At 45.1% G+C, this 16,435-nt stretch overlaps 1 protein-coding gene across 3 annotated transcripts in view; it reads left to right on the top strand.

The window, feature by feature from the left end:
• The first annotated feature begins 363 nt into the window (after window positions 1-363).
• The window catches only part of LOC140508242 (uncharacterized), a 28,261-nt gene continuing 12,189 nt past the window's right edge, over window positions 364-16,435 (top strand). Inside the window, exons 1-4 of one of the 3 annotated variants that reach the window (XM_072616037.1) lie at window positions 364-440; window positions 8,944-9,028; window positions 14,576-14,702; window positions 15,177-15,272. In XM_072616037.1, coding sequence (XP_072472138.1) covers window positions 8,996-9,028; window positions 14,576-14,702; window positions 15,177-15,272 — 256 coding nt within the window. In that variant the 5' untranslated portion in view covers window positions 364-440; window positions 8,944-8,995. Of the gene's footprint in view, window positions 441-3,338; window positions 9,029-14,575; window positions 14,703-15,176; window positions 15,273-16,435 lie in introns of those variants that run through there. The other 2 variants (XM_072616039.1, XM_072616038.1) reach the window with 2 other exon arrangements.

Genomic DNA, 16,435 nt, shown 5'->3' with positions numbered 1-16,435 from the left:
CTCACTCTTCCACCTCCCAGGGCTCCCTGGCCCATCCCTGCCCCGCCCCACAGTCTCCCCGAAGATTGGGCTCGGGGCCTGGGCCATCTGGGTCAAGGTCCCGGTCTTAGTTTCCCCCTCCGTAAATAGAAGTGGGGGCCTTGACTGTACGGTCTTGCTGTGCACGATGGTGGATTTTGAAGAGTAGGGCCCGCCCCCTCCCGTCAGTCTCCTGCCTCCGGACCCTCTAGCCCCGCCTCTTCTCTCCCTGCACCTCTCTCTCCCGGCTCCCCCCTCCCCCCCCCACTCTGGAGCGGAGCCCAAAGCATTCTGGTACTCGTAGTCTCGAATTTGGGTCTGCACAGGCGCAGTCCGTACCTAGGCAGGCCTTCCGGGGTTTTGTCGTAGGGCGGCTCCGAGGGGACGGTGGATGTGACCACAGCTCCCCTCCCCAGTGAGACGTGAGTGTGTGTAAGGGGCGTGGGGGGAGGGGCTCTGCGGGACCTCAGATGGGGGAGGGAGCAGGGGGAGGGGCTCTGCTGGACCAGAAATGGGGGCGGGGTGGGTGGGGGAGGGGACTCTGTCCAGGAGGTGGAAACCGAGGATGAACCTGGGGTCCTCTGAAGGAGCAGAGGGTGGGGAGCAAAGCGGAGGAGCCCCGAAAGGGTTAACAGTCATAGTCTGGTGATTCGTAGCGCCGTTAGGGAAGAGGGAGGGGTCAGAGAAAGCCTGGACGGTGACCTTTGACCGGGGACAAGCCCCGCCCCCTCCCGAGAGTGCCCTCCCCTGTGGCCGGTCTGGAGAGGCATCCGGGGCGCTGGTCCGGGCACAGGAAGATCTGAGTTCAAATCCAGCCTCAGGCGGTTACCAGTTGTGGGATCTCAGGCAGGTCACTTAACTCCTGCTTGCCTCAATTTCCTAAACTGTTTCCCAGAACTGGTGTGAGGACTAATGAAAAGAACATTTGTAAGGTGCTTTGCCAACCCTAAAGCGGTGCATAAATGCTAGCCGGTGTTGTTACAACATTTCCTCACGCCCCCCTTGGAGTGCCCCTTTCTGTGTGCCACCAGCACTTCCCACAGCACCTGGCATGCAGCAAGTGCTTAATAAATGCACAATCCATACCAAGTTCACATCCTCAGTCAGAACTGGGAATTATCGTGAAGTCGAGTCACAAATCCTCGGACGTTTGCGAAGAACAGCTAACCGATCTTCGCGAAGCATTCAGCAGATCTCCCCCAGTTCTTGTGGGAGGGGTGGAGAGATGTGAGTGAGGTCATCATACAGCTGTGTGGTGAAATTTACAACTGGTGAAACTGACGAGTCTAATCTGATTAATGGCTGAGTGTCATTTGTGCTGTTACATTTTAACGAATGTCTTCAGTTAAAACAGGAGACGTTTTTTACCCAATTTGCAAATGGTTAACGAAGGAGAGGGAATAAGTATATGGTATGGTATGTGGTATCGACTGGATGCCAGGCACTGTGCCAAGGGCCTTTACAAAGGGCTCGTTGAATCTTTACAACAACCTTTCAAGGTAGATGCAGTCATTATCCCCATTTTACAGCTGGGGAAACCGAGGCAGGCAGAGGCTAAGTGACTTGTCTCAGGTCACACAGCTAGTAAGTATCTGAGGCACAATTGGAGGGCAGGTCTTACTGACTCCAGGCCCAGGGCTCTCTCCGCTGTGCCACCAGTGGCACAGAGCCAAAACAGACGGCCAAGGTGTTAGGCCACAGAATCGGTATCCAAAGTGACCTGGGGAGGCTGTACTAGATAAAATATGAATTTGTAGTGAACAATGCAAAATCTTACCCTTGTCTTAGAGACATGCTTGACACTAAAAAGGTATCAAGGAAAATGTATTGCAGCAGAGTTCAGAGAAATTGAGCACTTTGGCAAAGCAGGCCCCCACCCTCTTTTCAGGAGCGGGGAGGACTGAATACAGAAGCGAGATGAGCTATATACCATTAGTTCAAGACACATCCTCCCACCAGCAGATGGATTGGTCCATCCTCCATTAGGTCACCGTCTTCTCTACATGCCCATTATGTCACTACTCTTGGTATGATCCCCCCTAAACATGCTTTAACATAGGACCCATTATCAGAAAATGGAGTGATAATTTTATGTGCGGTGTGTCTGCTTATATGCATGAGGTTCATTAAGCAAGTGCAGTGTAGAGAAGCCTTCTCCCAGTTACTCTGGGTCATTTTCCTGACTGGTTCAGGCCGATTTCATTTAAAAAATGTTGTGACTTTCTGAAGGCCATTGTCTGTCTCCTGATGGGTTGAGTCCACTTGCAGTCTGCTAGCTTTCTTATGATCTGACTTATTCTCAATGACTTCATCTTTTGTGAAAACTTAACTTTTTGAAGCCTCACACTTGAGTTCCAAAAATACACTTTACAAATCCATGAGAAGGCATGAATAAATAGCAGCAAATGTGAAAAGATCCAAGTGTTTAAGTTGCCTTTGTTACAAGTCAACCATGCAGTATAGTGGCCAAGAAACCCACTGCAGTCTTGATCAGCACTAACGTAAGCCTGATGTGTGGACAGGCCTAGGGTGGTGATGTTACCTCCATGCTGCACCCTGGTATGCTGGACCCCATCCAGACTACGTCTGACATGTGTTCAGGAATTAGAGTTGGAAGGGGCCCCTAAAGTCATGTAGTCCTACCTTTACATGAACAAGAACGTTTCAAAATTGGCCCAACTTAGCCCAAACTTCTCCTGCCCCTAAAGTTAAAAATTCATCAAATGGCCATCAGGGCTTTGTTTGAAGATAGTGAATGAATGAGGGTAGGATCTCCTGTCTCATGAAGCAGCCCATTCCACTTTGGGGCAGTTCAAATTGTGGATTTTTTCCTTACATCAAACTTAAATGTTCTCTTTGGTGTTTTTTTTTTTTTTTTGATGGCAACTTTTACCCATTATTCCTGGTCTTCTTCTTGGCGCCAAAGGAGCAAATTTAATCCCCTGTACATATGACAACACAATATTGGATGAGACTGTTATTTGCTCTCCTGAATGCATTCTCTGTCCCTTTCCTCCCCATTTGCCATATGGTAGGAATTCAAGACTCTTCACTGTGCCATTTCCCGTTTTCTGCAACCTCTTCAGCTCTATCAATATTCTTTATAAAAATGTGACACTGACAAATTGATATAGTGCTCCTGGTGTGATCTGATCAGAACAGACTATAGTGAGAATAGAACTTCCTTAATTCTGGTCACTGGGCTTCTCCTAGTGACCCTCATTTCTTATTTTTTTTAAAAGGCTTAAAAAAAGACAGTTGAGCAAAAACTCTCCAACCTGTTTGACCATGTCTGACGGTATAGGCAATATTCCACCCCCACCCCCGCCCCTGCCCCTCGGTTCCCCAGATGAGGGAAGAACATTTTCTCAGCTTTTCTCTGAGACCAAGTTTGATCATTATAATTACCTCATATTCAGTTTCCTTTCTCTCCCCTCCCCTTCCTTCCTCTTTCCTTCCTTCCTTCCTTCCTTCCTTCCTTCCTTTCTTCCTTCCTTCCTTCCTTCCAGTTCTTTCCTTTACATTGTTGTTAGGTGTGGCTTATAGTTGATGAAGCCATGCTGGTTCTATAATAGAACCAGAAGGTCCTTTGGAGCTTATCTAATCTGATCTTCTCACTTAATGAAAAAGATAACTAAACTTCCGGTAGGTTAAGGAACTTGCTCAATGTTACACAGTCATTAAGTGGAGGAACAGCATTTGAACGGGGCCTTTTGACTTCAAATCCAAAGCAGAGAAAGAAATTTGGGGTTGTTAGAAGAACTTTGCAATTTCCCAAAGGCAGTCCAGCCAGTGCTCTTTCTCCTGTCCATTGTGGGGACTAACTCATTGTCCATTTATAGAATGTGCCCAAGACACATATAGTGATTTATGAGCTCTGTAAGTTGTCCATTTGAACATATCAAAGCCGAAACAATGGGTATTTTTCATCCTTTTGGTTTTTCCTGTGTGAATGGTTAGGCCAAACCTTTTTGAGTGCATGTTGATCTTGTCTAAGAGACTTTAGTGTTTTGGGTATTTCTACAACTAACCATCCATCAACAAACATTTATTAAGCACTTCCTCTACACCATGCACTGTTCTGGTGTTTGTCCTTCATTGCCAAAGAAGACCGTGCCATCTGAGAAATGATGACATGACTTGCACTTGACTTTGTTTTGAGTGAGGGAGGGCTGTGCAGGTCACCAGCCTCACTTCTCCTCCAGAGCCATCTGAATCCAGTGACCCGACATTCATCAGGATGACTGGAGATGACCCAGGATGAAGCAATTGGGGTTAAGTGACTTGCCCAAGGTTACACAGCTAGTGAGTGTCAAGTGTCTGAGGTGAGATTTGAACTCAGGTCCTCTTGACTCCTGCACTGGTGCTCTATCCACTGCACTACCTAGGCAAAACTGAAACAGCACCTGCCTTCATCTAGAAACAGGAGCCACCTAGAGGACCTCCTCATTTGTAAGGAATCCCTGATTGCTTGTCTTCTGCCTGCTTTGTGGTTCACAGTCTACCATCAGACTTCTGAGTGCTAGTGTCCCCCAAGACTCTTTCCTCAACTCTCCTCTTTTCATATCTCCTCCCTGAGTGGAATGCAGTGCAGACAAAGATGATAAGTTGGTGAATGAAGGCAGATGGGAGGTGGAGGATTGTTGATTTAGCACTGCCAAGGCACTCAGAGGTCTTCAAGTGCTGCTCCTTCACTTTATACAATAGCAGTCAGAAACTGGGAGAGGTGGACTTGTCTGAGGTCATGCAGTTAGTACAAGATGGACCAGAATTTGAGTCCAGTTACCCTTATTCCAATTCCAGGCCTCTTTCTGTTACCTGCAAAAGATCAGGTCAAAGCTAATAGACTAGTTTGACTGGAATAGAGAGTGTTTGAAGGGGGGAAGTGGTGTGAAGTAAGGTTGGAAAGAGAAGGGGCAGTCAAGTTGGAATGCACTTAAAGCCATGCTAAGGAGTTTGTACATCAGTCTAGAGGCAGTAGGGCTCTCATGAAGGTTTGGATCTGTGCATCAGAAGATTATTTTGGCAGCTGTGTGAAGGTTGTACTGGAGAGGAGAGACATTCCACACATGGTCAGGCATGAGACTGTTAGAATGGACTGAGGAAGAGATGGTGAGGAACTCAGTCAGAATGGTGGCAGCCCAAGTAGAGTAGATTGGACAGGATGTGGGAAGTAATGGTGGAGCTGGTTCTGCAGGTCTGGAGAATGAATAAAGATGTGTTTGATAATTTGGAACTATGTCCAAAGGGACATAAAACTGCATACCCTTTGATCCAGCAATACTACTAGTAGGTCTACATCTCACAGAAATAAAAAATTTCTATATGTACAGAACTATTTTCAGCAGCTCTTTTTGTGGGTAGCAAAGAACTAGAAATGGAGGGGACGTCCATCAAGTGGAGAATGACTGAACATTGTGGTATATGAATTTTGATGGAATGCTGTTGTGCTAGAAGCAATGATAAGCAGGATGATTTCACAGGACTTACATGAACTGAGGCAGAGTCCAGTGAGCAGAACCAGGAGAATCTTGTACACAGTTACAGCAGTGTTGTAACTGTGATCAGCTGTGAAAGAATCGACTTCTCGGATTGGTACAGTGATCCAGAACAGCTCTGAAGGACACATGATGAAGAATGCTTTCCTCCCCCCCGAGAGAGAACGGAAGAACTCTCAGTGCAGATTGAAACAGACTCTTTTTACTTTCTTCATTTTTCTTGCTTTAAAATTTTTTTTTGCAATATGACTAATATGAAAATATGTTTTGTATTATTTTACTCGCATGATGGGTAAGATATTACTTGACTTCTCGGTGGGTTGAGGAGGGGTGGGAAAGAGAGAAATTGGAACTCAAAATTTTTAAAAAAGGAATGTTAAAAAGGAATTAAAGCATTAAAAAAAAAGATAACTGCATTTGAGAGAGGGAGGGAAGGGGGTTTGCAAGGCTGGAGTAGAAGGGGGAAGTGCTGTGTGTAAGGGATGGATCCCAGACTCCGGAGCTGGAGGGGTATATTTTAGTCCAGCCCCTCATTTTGCAGGTAAGAAAATCGGAGGTGGGAGGGAACCCTGAGCTTCAAGGTGGATAGAAAGGCTCTGTGTAGGGGAGGGAAAGGGACAGGAAGAAAGGAAATGGGTATGGGAAAGGGAGAGAGGGAGGGCTTTGGGTAGGATTAAGAGGAGAGGAGGGTCACTGGGGAGAGGAGATTCTGCCTGACTAACAGTGCAGGAAACATATGTTTGGGTAGGGAGATGCCAGAGCCTCAGGCTTGAGATCTTTGCAAGATTAGAGATGGTGGCAGGGGCCGTGTGTGTGCGTGTGTGTGTGTACACACCTGGAAGAGAACTCTGCCACTGGGGATGGTGGAAAAGTGTGTTAGGGGAGGGTCTTTGGAGGACCACAAGTTTGTAAAGTGTGTGGGAGATGGGGCAAAGAGGAAGGGGCTTTGTATAACTAGGGAGGAGAAAAGCATGTGTCCCTGGAGGTGGAAGGTGGTTCTATAGGGCATTGGGGTTAGGTTCTGGAGGGAGGAATTGCATAATTGGGTCTGAAGGATGTGGAAGGGGTGAGAGAGAGCTCCATGGGACAAGGGGCACTTAGTGTGGGAGACGGTAAGGGAGAAGGGGGTCTTTCAGGGCTCGGAGTTTGGGGAAGGGGCTCGTGTGTGAGAGGGAAGAGGATGCTTTGTAGGTTTTCTTGTACTGAGCCTGACCAGAGGTGGGGAAAGGGGAGTGGAGAGGTAGGGGCTTTTGTACGGACAGGGCACTGGACTTGGAGTCAGGAAGATCTGGGATCAAATCTGGTCTCATGGTCATGACCATGCTCTATGACCATGGACAAATGACTTAACTTCTGTATGCCTCAGTTTCCTCATCTGTAAAACTAGGGAGCTGGATTTGATGGCTCGCAAGTTCCCTTCCACTTTTAAATCAATGATCCCTAAGTGCCTGCAACTTTCACTACCATAAAATTCCTCACACAAGACACTCCATCTCCCCCATGCCTGGAAACCCTCCCTCCTCATCTCCCTCACCTGGCCTCCCTGACTTCCTTCAAGTCCCAGCTGAAGTCCCCCTTCTACAAGAAGCCTTTCCTGACCCCCTTAGTGCTAGTGCCTCCCCGTGAGATGGCTTCCAGTTTCTCCTGTCTAGATCTTGTCTGGAGAGATCTTTGGATATTGCCTCCCCTGGTACAGCGGACTCTCCTGGAGAGCAGAGACTGGTTTTTGCCCTTCCTTGTATTCCCAGAGCCTGGCATAGAGCTGGTACTTAACTAATGTTTCTTGGCTTGATTTGAATAAGCAGGTGTGTGAAAGGGGGCATGGGAATGTCGGGGGAGGGAATCAAGAAAGACCTTCCTTAGTCCGGTCTCTCCTAGAGGAAGAAACTGGGACTTGGAGAAGCAATGTGACTCATCCAGAGTCACACAGGTGCAAGCGGCCAAGCTGGGATTCAAACCCGGTCCTTTGAGTCTGGTTTACTGCTCCTTTCACTGTGTCACAGTGGGGCTCGGTGGAGGTGGCAGCCAGAAGGTACAGGAAAGGGAGCATGCACTTACAGAACTATGGCCTGCTTGGGGCCAGGTCCTGTGCTGAGCACTTTACCAATATTATCCTGTCTGAGCTTCCCAATATCATGCTCAGAGGTCGGTGCTATTAATATCCCTGTTTTACAGTTGAGGAAACGGAGGCAAGCAGAGGTTCAGTGACTTGTCCAGGGTCTTACAACTAGTAAGTGTCTGTAGCCAGATTTGAACTCCTGTCATCTGACTCCAGGCCCAGTGCACCAGGTGCCTCACTACCTCCTCTCCATTTTAGATTTGGTGTGAGGAGAATTTGGTACGAGAGCTGCCTTCAAGGCTCATTCCAGCTGTCACTGCTTCCCAGGAGGCCTTCCTTCCTCTCATCCCTACCAACAAAAAGGGACATTTCCCTCAGGTTTCTTAGAATGCTTTGTCTTGGCCTCTCTCTGTCCCTATTATAATGTTCTTGGTATCATGCCTATTTGTGTACATAACTGTTTCCCTACGGGACCCTGTGTGCCATTTTTCATCTTTGTATCCTTAGAGCTAAACTCAGGTCCTTGCCCATCGTAGGTGCTCATTATAAAATGTACTGAATTGAATATGTCTGTGTCATTGCCCGCTTGAGAGGGCTTCCATAGAATGACAACTTGGTTCTGTGGCTGTGATGGAGACTAGGACCAGCCTGGGTGTGCTGGTCAGAAAAGAAGCCCAAGTCTGCATGTCTGAATGTGCCAGAGAAGACTCAGTGTGAATGTGACCCAAGGAGAGCCTATTCCAGGAGCTCACGCCGTAGCTCATAATGCGATGAATGACAACTTAGTAAAATATGAAATGTTACTGCTACTAACTGATATTTATATGGTACTTAAAGACTGGAAAGTGCTTCAGACACACAGCTCATTCTTAGAAGGTGGCCTTTGATGAAGCAGATCATTTGTATCTGCCCCGTCACGGAGCTTCATCGCTGTAAGGAGCGCCTCTCTATCCAACAGCAGTCTTCAGAGAACTCAAAAATTTGATGTCTCTCATCCTGTGAGGCAGAAAGGAGAATGAGAATGTTTTACATCATGAAACGGAAAAGTAACTGAGGCATAGGGAGATTTAGCTACAATTTCATTACAACAAAGGAGATGGGACCAAATTCAACCCAAGTGTCCTGACTCCCAGTTTTGACCTTTATTGTTTGGAACCTGCTTTAAGCACAGAAATAGAATCAGACTTTAGGCTTTCATGTGTGTAGCTTATGTTCTCACGAATGTGAGGAACGTGTGAGGCATTTCTGGACTCCCTTTGCTCTCTCAGTCTCTAGGGCTCTCCAAGGATCACAACCACCTGCATTTTGATGACTTTGGGAGCTTGAGGGAGCATTGATATCTCTTATAATACCTTCCTTTTCCTCCAGGTCTCCCTTCTTAAGATTGCCCTTCCTTAAGAAAGGAGTATCAGAGAAGGAAATGACTTCTGGGTTCCTAACAGCCACGTCCCAGGTGAGTTAGTCTTTTATCTCTTTCCTAAAAAGGAATCTCTTTTCTCAGCGTGGACACATTTCCATCCCTTGTCCTAGACATCCTCTGACCAACTAACAATCTCCCATTGGTTCTCCCTCCAAAGATTCAGCCCATTCTGAGGAATGAGGTTGATGCAGAATTCACTGATCCTTAGAGAGGGAAGGAACTGCTCACAACCATTACTTAAACCCTCCTCTCATTTGACCCAAGAATTCAGAAGCCAAAGTGACACAGTGATTTACCCAGCTCGCCAAAAGCGGGCCCAGGGCTTCTCACACTTTGACTGACCTAGACTTTGGCCTTCCCTCTGCTGAGTCCCTTCCCACAATGGTCCCTGCAGATGTGCTGCTCCACACAGACCTCACCATCATTCACATAACCCTCACATTTGTTGGATTTGATAGTCATTTTGTATCACAATCTGCCAAGCATTTGGATGGTTGTCAGTTTTTACATTAAATCTTGTTTTGTTATAAACATCTTTGTCCGAATGCTTTTTAAAATTATTTCCTTGAGATATTTTCCCAACGATAGGATTACCAGGTCCAAGAGTATGTGACTGATACACGATTCACATTACCCCACCCTATGTATCAATAGCCTTTATATCCTGGATAGCAGACCTTTATCAGAGCCGCTTGCTACCAGTAAACTGCTTCTGCGATGTATGTAGCTCTACTGATTTTGTTCATGAAGAGATTCTCAGTTCTATATAATTAAGATTAGTCACTTTATCTCTTTGATCACCTCTGTCATTCTTTTAAATATTGTTCCCTTAGACAGAGCTGTGCTGGGTGCCTCCTTCCTGTCTATTTTTTTTATAATGTAATTTTCCACATGCTCTTCCTCTTCTCTCACTTACTTCTCCACCTGCTCTCTCTGGCTTCCAGCCCTCTCCCCACCCCCATACTTCCTCTCCTCAGAGTCACCAGTGATGTCTCAGGTGCTGGTTTGATTTTTTGGCTTTCAGGCCCCATCGTTTCTGCAGCCTTTGGGGCAGCTGCCTACCCTGTCCTCCTGTAAACTCTGTTATCTTCTCTGGGTTTCTGTGACATTGCCCTCAGGTCTCCTCCTGCACATCTGGTCTTTCCTTCTCAGACTCCACTCTCAGTTTCCTTTGCTGAATCATCATCACTCAACAAGCATTTACTGATGCTTACTATGGGCCAGGCATTGAGTTAAGTACTGGAAATAACAAGAAAGGCAAAAATCAGCCCCTGTCCTCAAGGAGCTTATGTTCTAATGGGAGAAACCATATGTAAATAAAGAAGTGTGTATATGCAAGATCCATGTTGAAAGGGGCAGCGTGGTGCAGTGGACAGACGAGATTCAGGTACTTCCCGGCTCTTTGGCCCTGGGCAAATCCATTAAGCTCTCTGGGGCTTAGTCTCCTCATCTCTAAAATGAGGAGCTTGTGTGCATGACCTTTAATGAAATCATACAAGAGGGGAACCTTCTGTGGAAAGACCTCCCGTAGAAATAGCATTGGAGCTGAGATGTGAAGGAGGCCACTGATTCTGAGAGGCAGGGGAGAGGAGACCTTCCCTGCATGGGGAAGAGTTAGTGCAAAGGCACAGAGATGAAAGATTACAGCAGGTTGGCTGGCATGTGGAAGGCACTGCAGGGAGTAGGTATAAGGAGACCGGGAAGGGGCTAGGTCTTAGAAAGCTTTCCATGTCAAACATAGCACAGTATGAGTGACACGGTCAGACCTACACTTTGACAGCTGTGCAGAGGATGGTTTTGAATGGGAATAAACTTGAGTCTGGGTGCTGAAATGATCAATACTGATCTCATGTCATTTATTATTGATCCTACTTACAGTTAATTGGTTTTATCCTGTAACAGCCCAAGTCAGGGTTCTTTGCCTCTGAACTAATTTAGTTTAGAATTCGGCTAGCCTGTAATGGGTTAGGGTTAGAAATAATCACTGTTCTCAAGGGATTTAGCTAACCTTGGGAGATGTGGCTTGCCATTATGCAGTTGGAGCTAATATCTTTACACCACCAAGCTATCCTTCAAGGATGTCTGGTTTGCTTTCAAAAAAGTCTGGTCCATTATCCCTAGACCTTGTAGTTGGACTCAGTGAATACCTCTCAGTCACAGAGGGGAAGGAGACCCTCATTACCAAACTTGCACCCGATCATGTTGTTCTGCTTGCCTCAGCTATGTAACTGGTCATGTTGTCCTCAGGGCCACGATATCACCTGCCCTTTACCTGTTCTGTATTCTGTGCTTTGAAGTGAGTTACATCTCCAGGTCTTGGTCTTTAGCATCAATTGGAGCAAGCCATTGGCCCATCTTATTCTCAGTTACCAGCCCTGATAATAAAATGTTATCTTGCTTAGAGAAATGTTCCTCAGCTTGCCTTTTGGTTACTTGCAACAGGTCCAGTTAGAAAGCTATTGCAATAGCCTAAGTAAGAGATGATCAAGGCCTACTATGTACAAAAATATTTAAATAACTACTCTTTTATGGTGGCAAAGAATGGAAACTAAAGGAGTACCCACTCATTAAGGAACAAGGATTAAGCTATTTATGGCATATTAATGTAATGGAATATTCTTGTGATGTAAAAAATGATAAAATGGATGATTTCAGAGAAACCTATGGAAGATGTGTATAAATTCTATAACTGACGCAAGTAAAGTGGGCAGGACAAGAGTAGTACTGTAAAGACAGACAACTCTGGAAGACTTTCGAGTTCTGACCAAGGGGTGAACCTCCCATGATTCCAGAAGACCAGAGATGACCCACCTTGTGACAGAGCTTTTGGACGTGGTCAGGGTGGGGATTTGTTCTGCTTGACTGTGCATATTTGTTAGAAGAGTTTTGCTTTTCTTTTTCTCCCATGTTTGGAGGAGGTGGGAAAAAGAGAAAACTGATTTGGGGATTTTTAAAAATAAAATTTAATAAAAGAATGGAGGAGACATGGGCTTGTTTGTAGGCAGCATGTAAAGAACCAAAAGATGGGGAAGGTTGAAGATTGGAGAGAATGGGAATAATAGTGTGCACAGTCTGCTGGGAAAGAGGGGAGGGTGTGGAATGAAGGGTGCCTAGAGAGGGGATCGCTGTCACTTCTGCATCAGAGACTGGAGTAAGAGGTTGGGGGACGTCGGAAGAATCTGAAATGAAAAGGAGGGAGGGAGGGAGGGAGGGAGTGGCCTGAGAGGCTTGAGGAGAGAACAAACCAACCCTGTGGTGAGTGCAATAGAGGATTATTTGGGGAGGAATAAGAGATCGTATTTCTGAAGTGTGGACCCACTTCTGTTCCATAGATGCAAACCATTGCTAGCTGTGAGTCTGTCCCCAACTCAGCCCTGGCTCCTCCTACTCCTCCTCCTCTCTCTCTCTCTGTCACTCTTTCTCTGTCTCTTTCTCTCTGTCTCTCTCTCTCGCCTCTCTCTCTCTCTCTGTCTCTTCTCTCTCTCTCTCTCTCTCTCTTGCTCTCTCTCTCTTTCATCTTTCTTGGGGGTAGGGGAAGAAGAGCTTCTATTACGCATCTGGTAAGCCCTTCGTTAAACACTTTACAGATATTATCTCATCAACCCTGGGAGGGAGGTGCTGTTATCATCCCCATTTTACAGTTGGGGAAACTGAGGCAGATGAATTCATTGCCCAGGTTCACACAGCTAGTATATGTTTGAGGCAGGTGTTGAACTAAGATCTTCCTGACTCTAGACCCAGCTGTCTGTTTGTTCACTGTATCACCTAACTGCTGCCTCCAACTGAACATAGCAGTTCTCATGAGTTTAATTATCATCTCCATGCGAATGATTCATATCTACACAGCCAGCCCCTATCTCCTGAGCTTTAGTCCCACATCACCAGTTGCCTACTGCATTAATTGAATGAGGCAATGGAAATTCACCATGTCCTAAAAAACATCATTTCCTTTTCCCTTAAATGTACTTCTTTTCCAAATTTGCCTGTTTCTGTGGAGGACCTGAGCTAGTATTGTGGCTGTGTGCATGCAGAAAAAGGGATATATAGAAAGAGATGTTGTAAAGGCAAAAATGAGAAGATTTGTCAATGTACCCAAAGGAGTTGGAGACTAAGAATTCTTGTACCAGTAGCTTGTATAATATAATTAATCAATACTAGGCTGTTATGAAATGGAAAAGGACTCACATGTACAAAAATATTTATAGCCATTCTTTTTGTAGTGGCTAAGAGTTGAAAACTGAGGGGATGTCCATCAATTGGGAGAATATCTGAACAAGTTATGGTATATGAATGTAATGGAATACCACTGTTCCACAAGAAATGATGAGCAGGTGGACCTCAGAAAAACCTGAAAGACTTACATGAACTGATGCTGAGTGAAGTGAGCAGAACTAGGAGGACACTGTACACAGCAATATTGTACAGGATGTAAGACAACTCCAAAAGAGTCATGATGGAAAGTGCTTTTCACATCCAGAGAAAGAACTATGGGGTCTGAATGCAGAGCGAAGCAGACTATTTTCTCTCTCTTTTTTTGTTCCTTCTTTCTTGTAGTTTTCTCCTTTACTTCTAATTACTCTTTGCAATATGACCAATGTGGAAATGTGTTTAGTATGATGGTACATATATAGCCCATATCAGCTTGCATGCCTTGAGGAGGACGGTGGGAGAAGTAGGGGGAGAAAATTTAAAACTCAAAATCTTAAAGAAGTGAATGTTAAAAACTAAAGTAAATGAATTAGTTTTAAAAATATGACACTTATGTTTGGATTCTGGATGTTGCTCACCTAATTTGTCCCACTGATCAGCCTGGCTATTTTCTACTCAGTACCAAGTCATCTTACTTATTAATGCTTTTTTATATCATTTCTTCTTTATGATTTCCTTTGAGAGTCTCTGTCTTTTGTTCCTCCAGATGAACGTTGTTATCATTTTGTCTAGTCCTATTCAGTTACCTTTTGGTAGTCTGATCAGGGTGGCATCAAATCTGCCAGTTAGGTGGTATCATCATTTTCGTTATAATTGAATTGAGCATTGACTGCCCTGAATTGATATTCCTAAAGCTTTAGTCTGACTATGTCACTCCTTTACTTAAGCAGCACAGAATCTTTCGTTTGTATTTAAAGTCATAAAAAGAGGAAACCTAGAGAGTATGAACCCTTCACATCTGTCTCCAGACTGTCTTTGCGGTCTTATTTCCCCTCATTCATCCTCATATTCTCTACAAGCCAACCAAGCTGGCCTGCTTGCTGTTTCCCTTCCAAGACACTCCATCTCCCACCTCCATGCCTTTCCACAGATGATCTATTATGCCCTTCCTTTGTAGGATGTAAATTCCTGAAAGCCAGAGACAAGTTTCATTTTTCTTGTTGTATGCCTTCCACATGACCTACTGCTTAGCCTAGAGTATGTACTAACTAAATGCTTAGGGACTCATTGATTGCCCTTTCTATTTAGCTGGAAATCCTTAAGGTCTAAGTACCATGAGCACCAGACGTCATATATGCTTTCGTCTTTACCTCTTCCTAATTCTTGTGGAAGGAGGGTCCCTAGAAAAGAGACATATGTTTGATGTTTCAGGAGTCAGTGACCTTCAAGGATGTCTCTGTGGATTTCACCCAAGGGGAGTGGGGACAGCTGGACCTTGCCCAGAAGAACTTGTACAGAGATGTGATGCTAGAGAACTACAGGAACCTGGTCTCGTTGGGTAAGGAGGGCTTTCTCCAGGGATAAAGATGCTCTTGTATCTGTGTATCCCAAAGGGTTTGAAGGCTTCTAATATGGCAGGGCCTGGAAATTCTTGAGCCCTGTCTACTGCTTTTTTGCTTTTTACAGCTAGAAATTGGGAGCTCCTGTTTGCAGAGCTCTACCTTCTCCATATTCTCTCCTCCCTCTAGGTCAGGTTTTCTTTCCCAGCTCCCAGTTCAAATGGCTGAATGTTCCTCATCTTCCTTAAAAGAAAGAAAGAAACTAAATTAATTTTGTGATCCCAAATTTTCTCTATGACCCATTTAACCAGATGTCCTAGAAATGTGATATAGTACATCCTTCACAGCTCCTTTGTTACTACCCTTGGCTCCTTGGATCATCCCTTCTTTTCTCAGAAGAGGCAGGCTCTAGGATTGAATTATAAGATGACTTTCTGTCCCTACCACTTTCCCATTTCTTTTTCCATGAGCAGGGCTTCAAGTTTTCAAACCAGAAGTCATCTGCAGGTTGGAGCGAGGGGAAGCACCATGGATTTTGGAGAGAGAAATCTCAACAGGCCCCTTTCCAGGTGAGTGAATGAAACAAGACTTGAGGGAGTCATTACAAACAAGATCTTATTTGGTCATTTAGGAAGAAATGCTTTTAAAATGGTAGGCAGGAAAAAAATAAGAATGAAATAAAGTGGGGGGCAGGGAGCCCCCAAGCCTGTAGGGATAGGCAGAGACTTCATTGTGAATCTCAGATGATTCTTTGTCCCCATAAGCATGATTTCTCCCAAACCCCCAAATCCTTTTTCTCATCTAGTCAGTTCCCTTCCATCTCTCCCTACATCATTTCCTCTAGTTCCCAACCAAGAATTTGTTTCTCTGTTGAAGAAATTTAGTTTCTTTTTTTAATATTTATTTTTAACATTCATTTTTTGAAACCTGAGTTCCAAATTCTTTCCCTCCCTTCTGCCCCTCCTACCCGTTGGAAAGACAAGCAGTGTGATATCTATTATACAGGTGAAGTCATACTAAACATTTCCCTCTTAGTCATGTTGTAAAAATAGTAATAATAAAAACAATGAAACATAAAGTGAAAAAAGCTTATGTCAATCTGCATACCTCTGGAGGCAGGTAGCATTTTCATCATGGGTCCTTTGGAGTCTTGGATCATTGTGTTGATCAGAGTAGCCAAGTCTCCCAGTTGATCATCATTACAACAGTGCTGTTACTGTGCACAGCGTTCTCCTTGTTCTGCTCACTTCACTTTGTATCAGCTCACGAAAGTCTTCCAAGGTTTTTCTGAAGAAAGCATCCTGCTCATCGTTTCTTATAGCACGACGGTGTTCCATCACAATCGAATACCACAGCTTGTTCAGCTGTTCCCCAGCTGACGGGCAGTGATGACTGTCAAAAATAGTTTTCTCACAGTGCTGGGGCAGTCCCACTGACTATGGCATTTTAAGAAGGAAATGGAGCCAGTAGGTAGAGCTTCTGAATTTGGGGAATCTGACAGTGGTAAGAAGGGCCGCTGAGCAAAGGCTGCTTATTGTTGCTGGTTCTAGAAAGCGGGTCATTCATGTACAGAGAGCAAAGGATAACCCGGGGCCAACCCATGTATTCAACTGGTGTTGAGACATTATTAAGAGATATAGAAGAAAACTCCAGCATGGTGGGTAAACCTCCTATGGAGGTCTTACATGAGGATATGGAAAAGAATAGTCTGAGAAGGTGAGGAGGGATATGT

This window comes from Notamacropus eugenii, chromosome 5 (assembly GCF_028372415.1).
Source record: "Notamacropus eugenii isolate mMacEug1 chromosome 5, mMacEug1.pri_v2, whole genome shotgun sequence".
NCBI classification, from domain to species: domain Eukaryota; kingdom Metazoa; phylum Chordata; class Mammalia; order Diprotodontia; family Macropodidae; genus Notamacropus; species Notamacropus eugenii.
The sequence above is the reverse complement of the archived record's forward strand: the minus strand, read 5'-3'. Positions and strand labels throughout refer to the sequence as shown.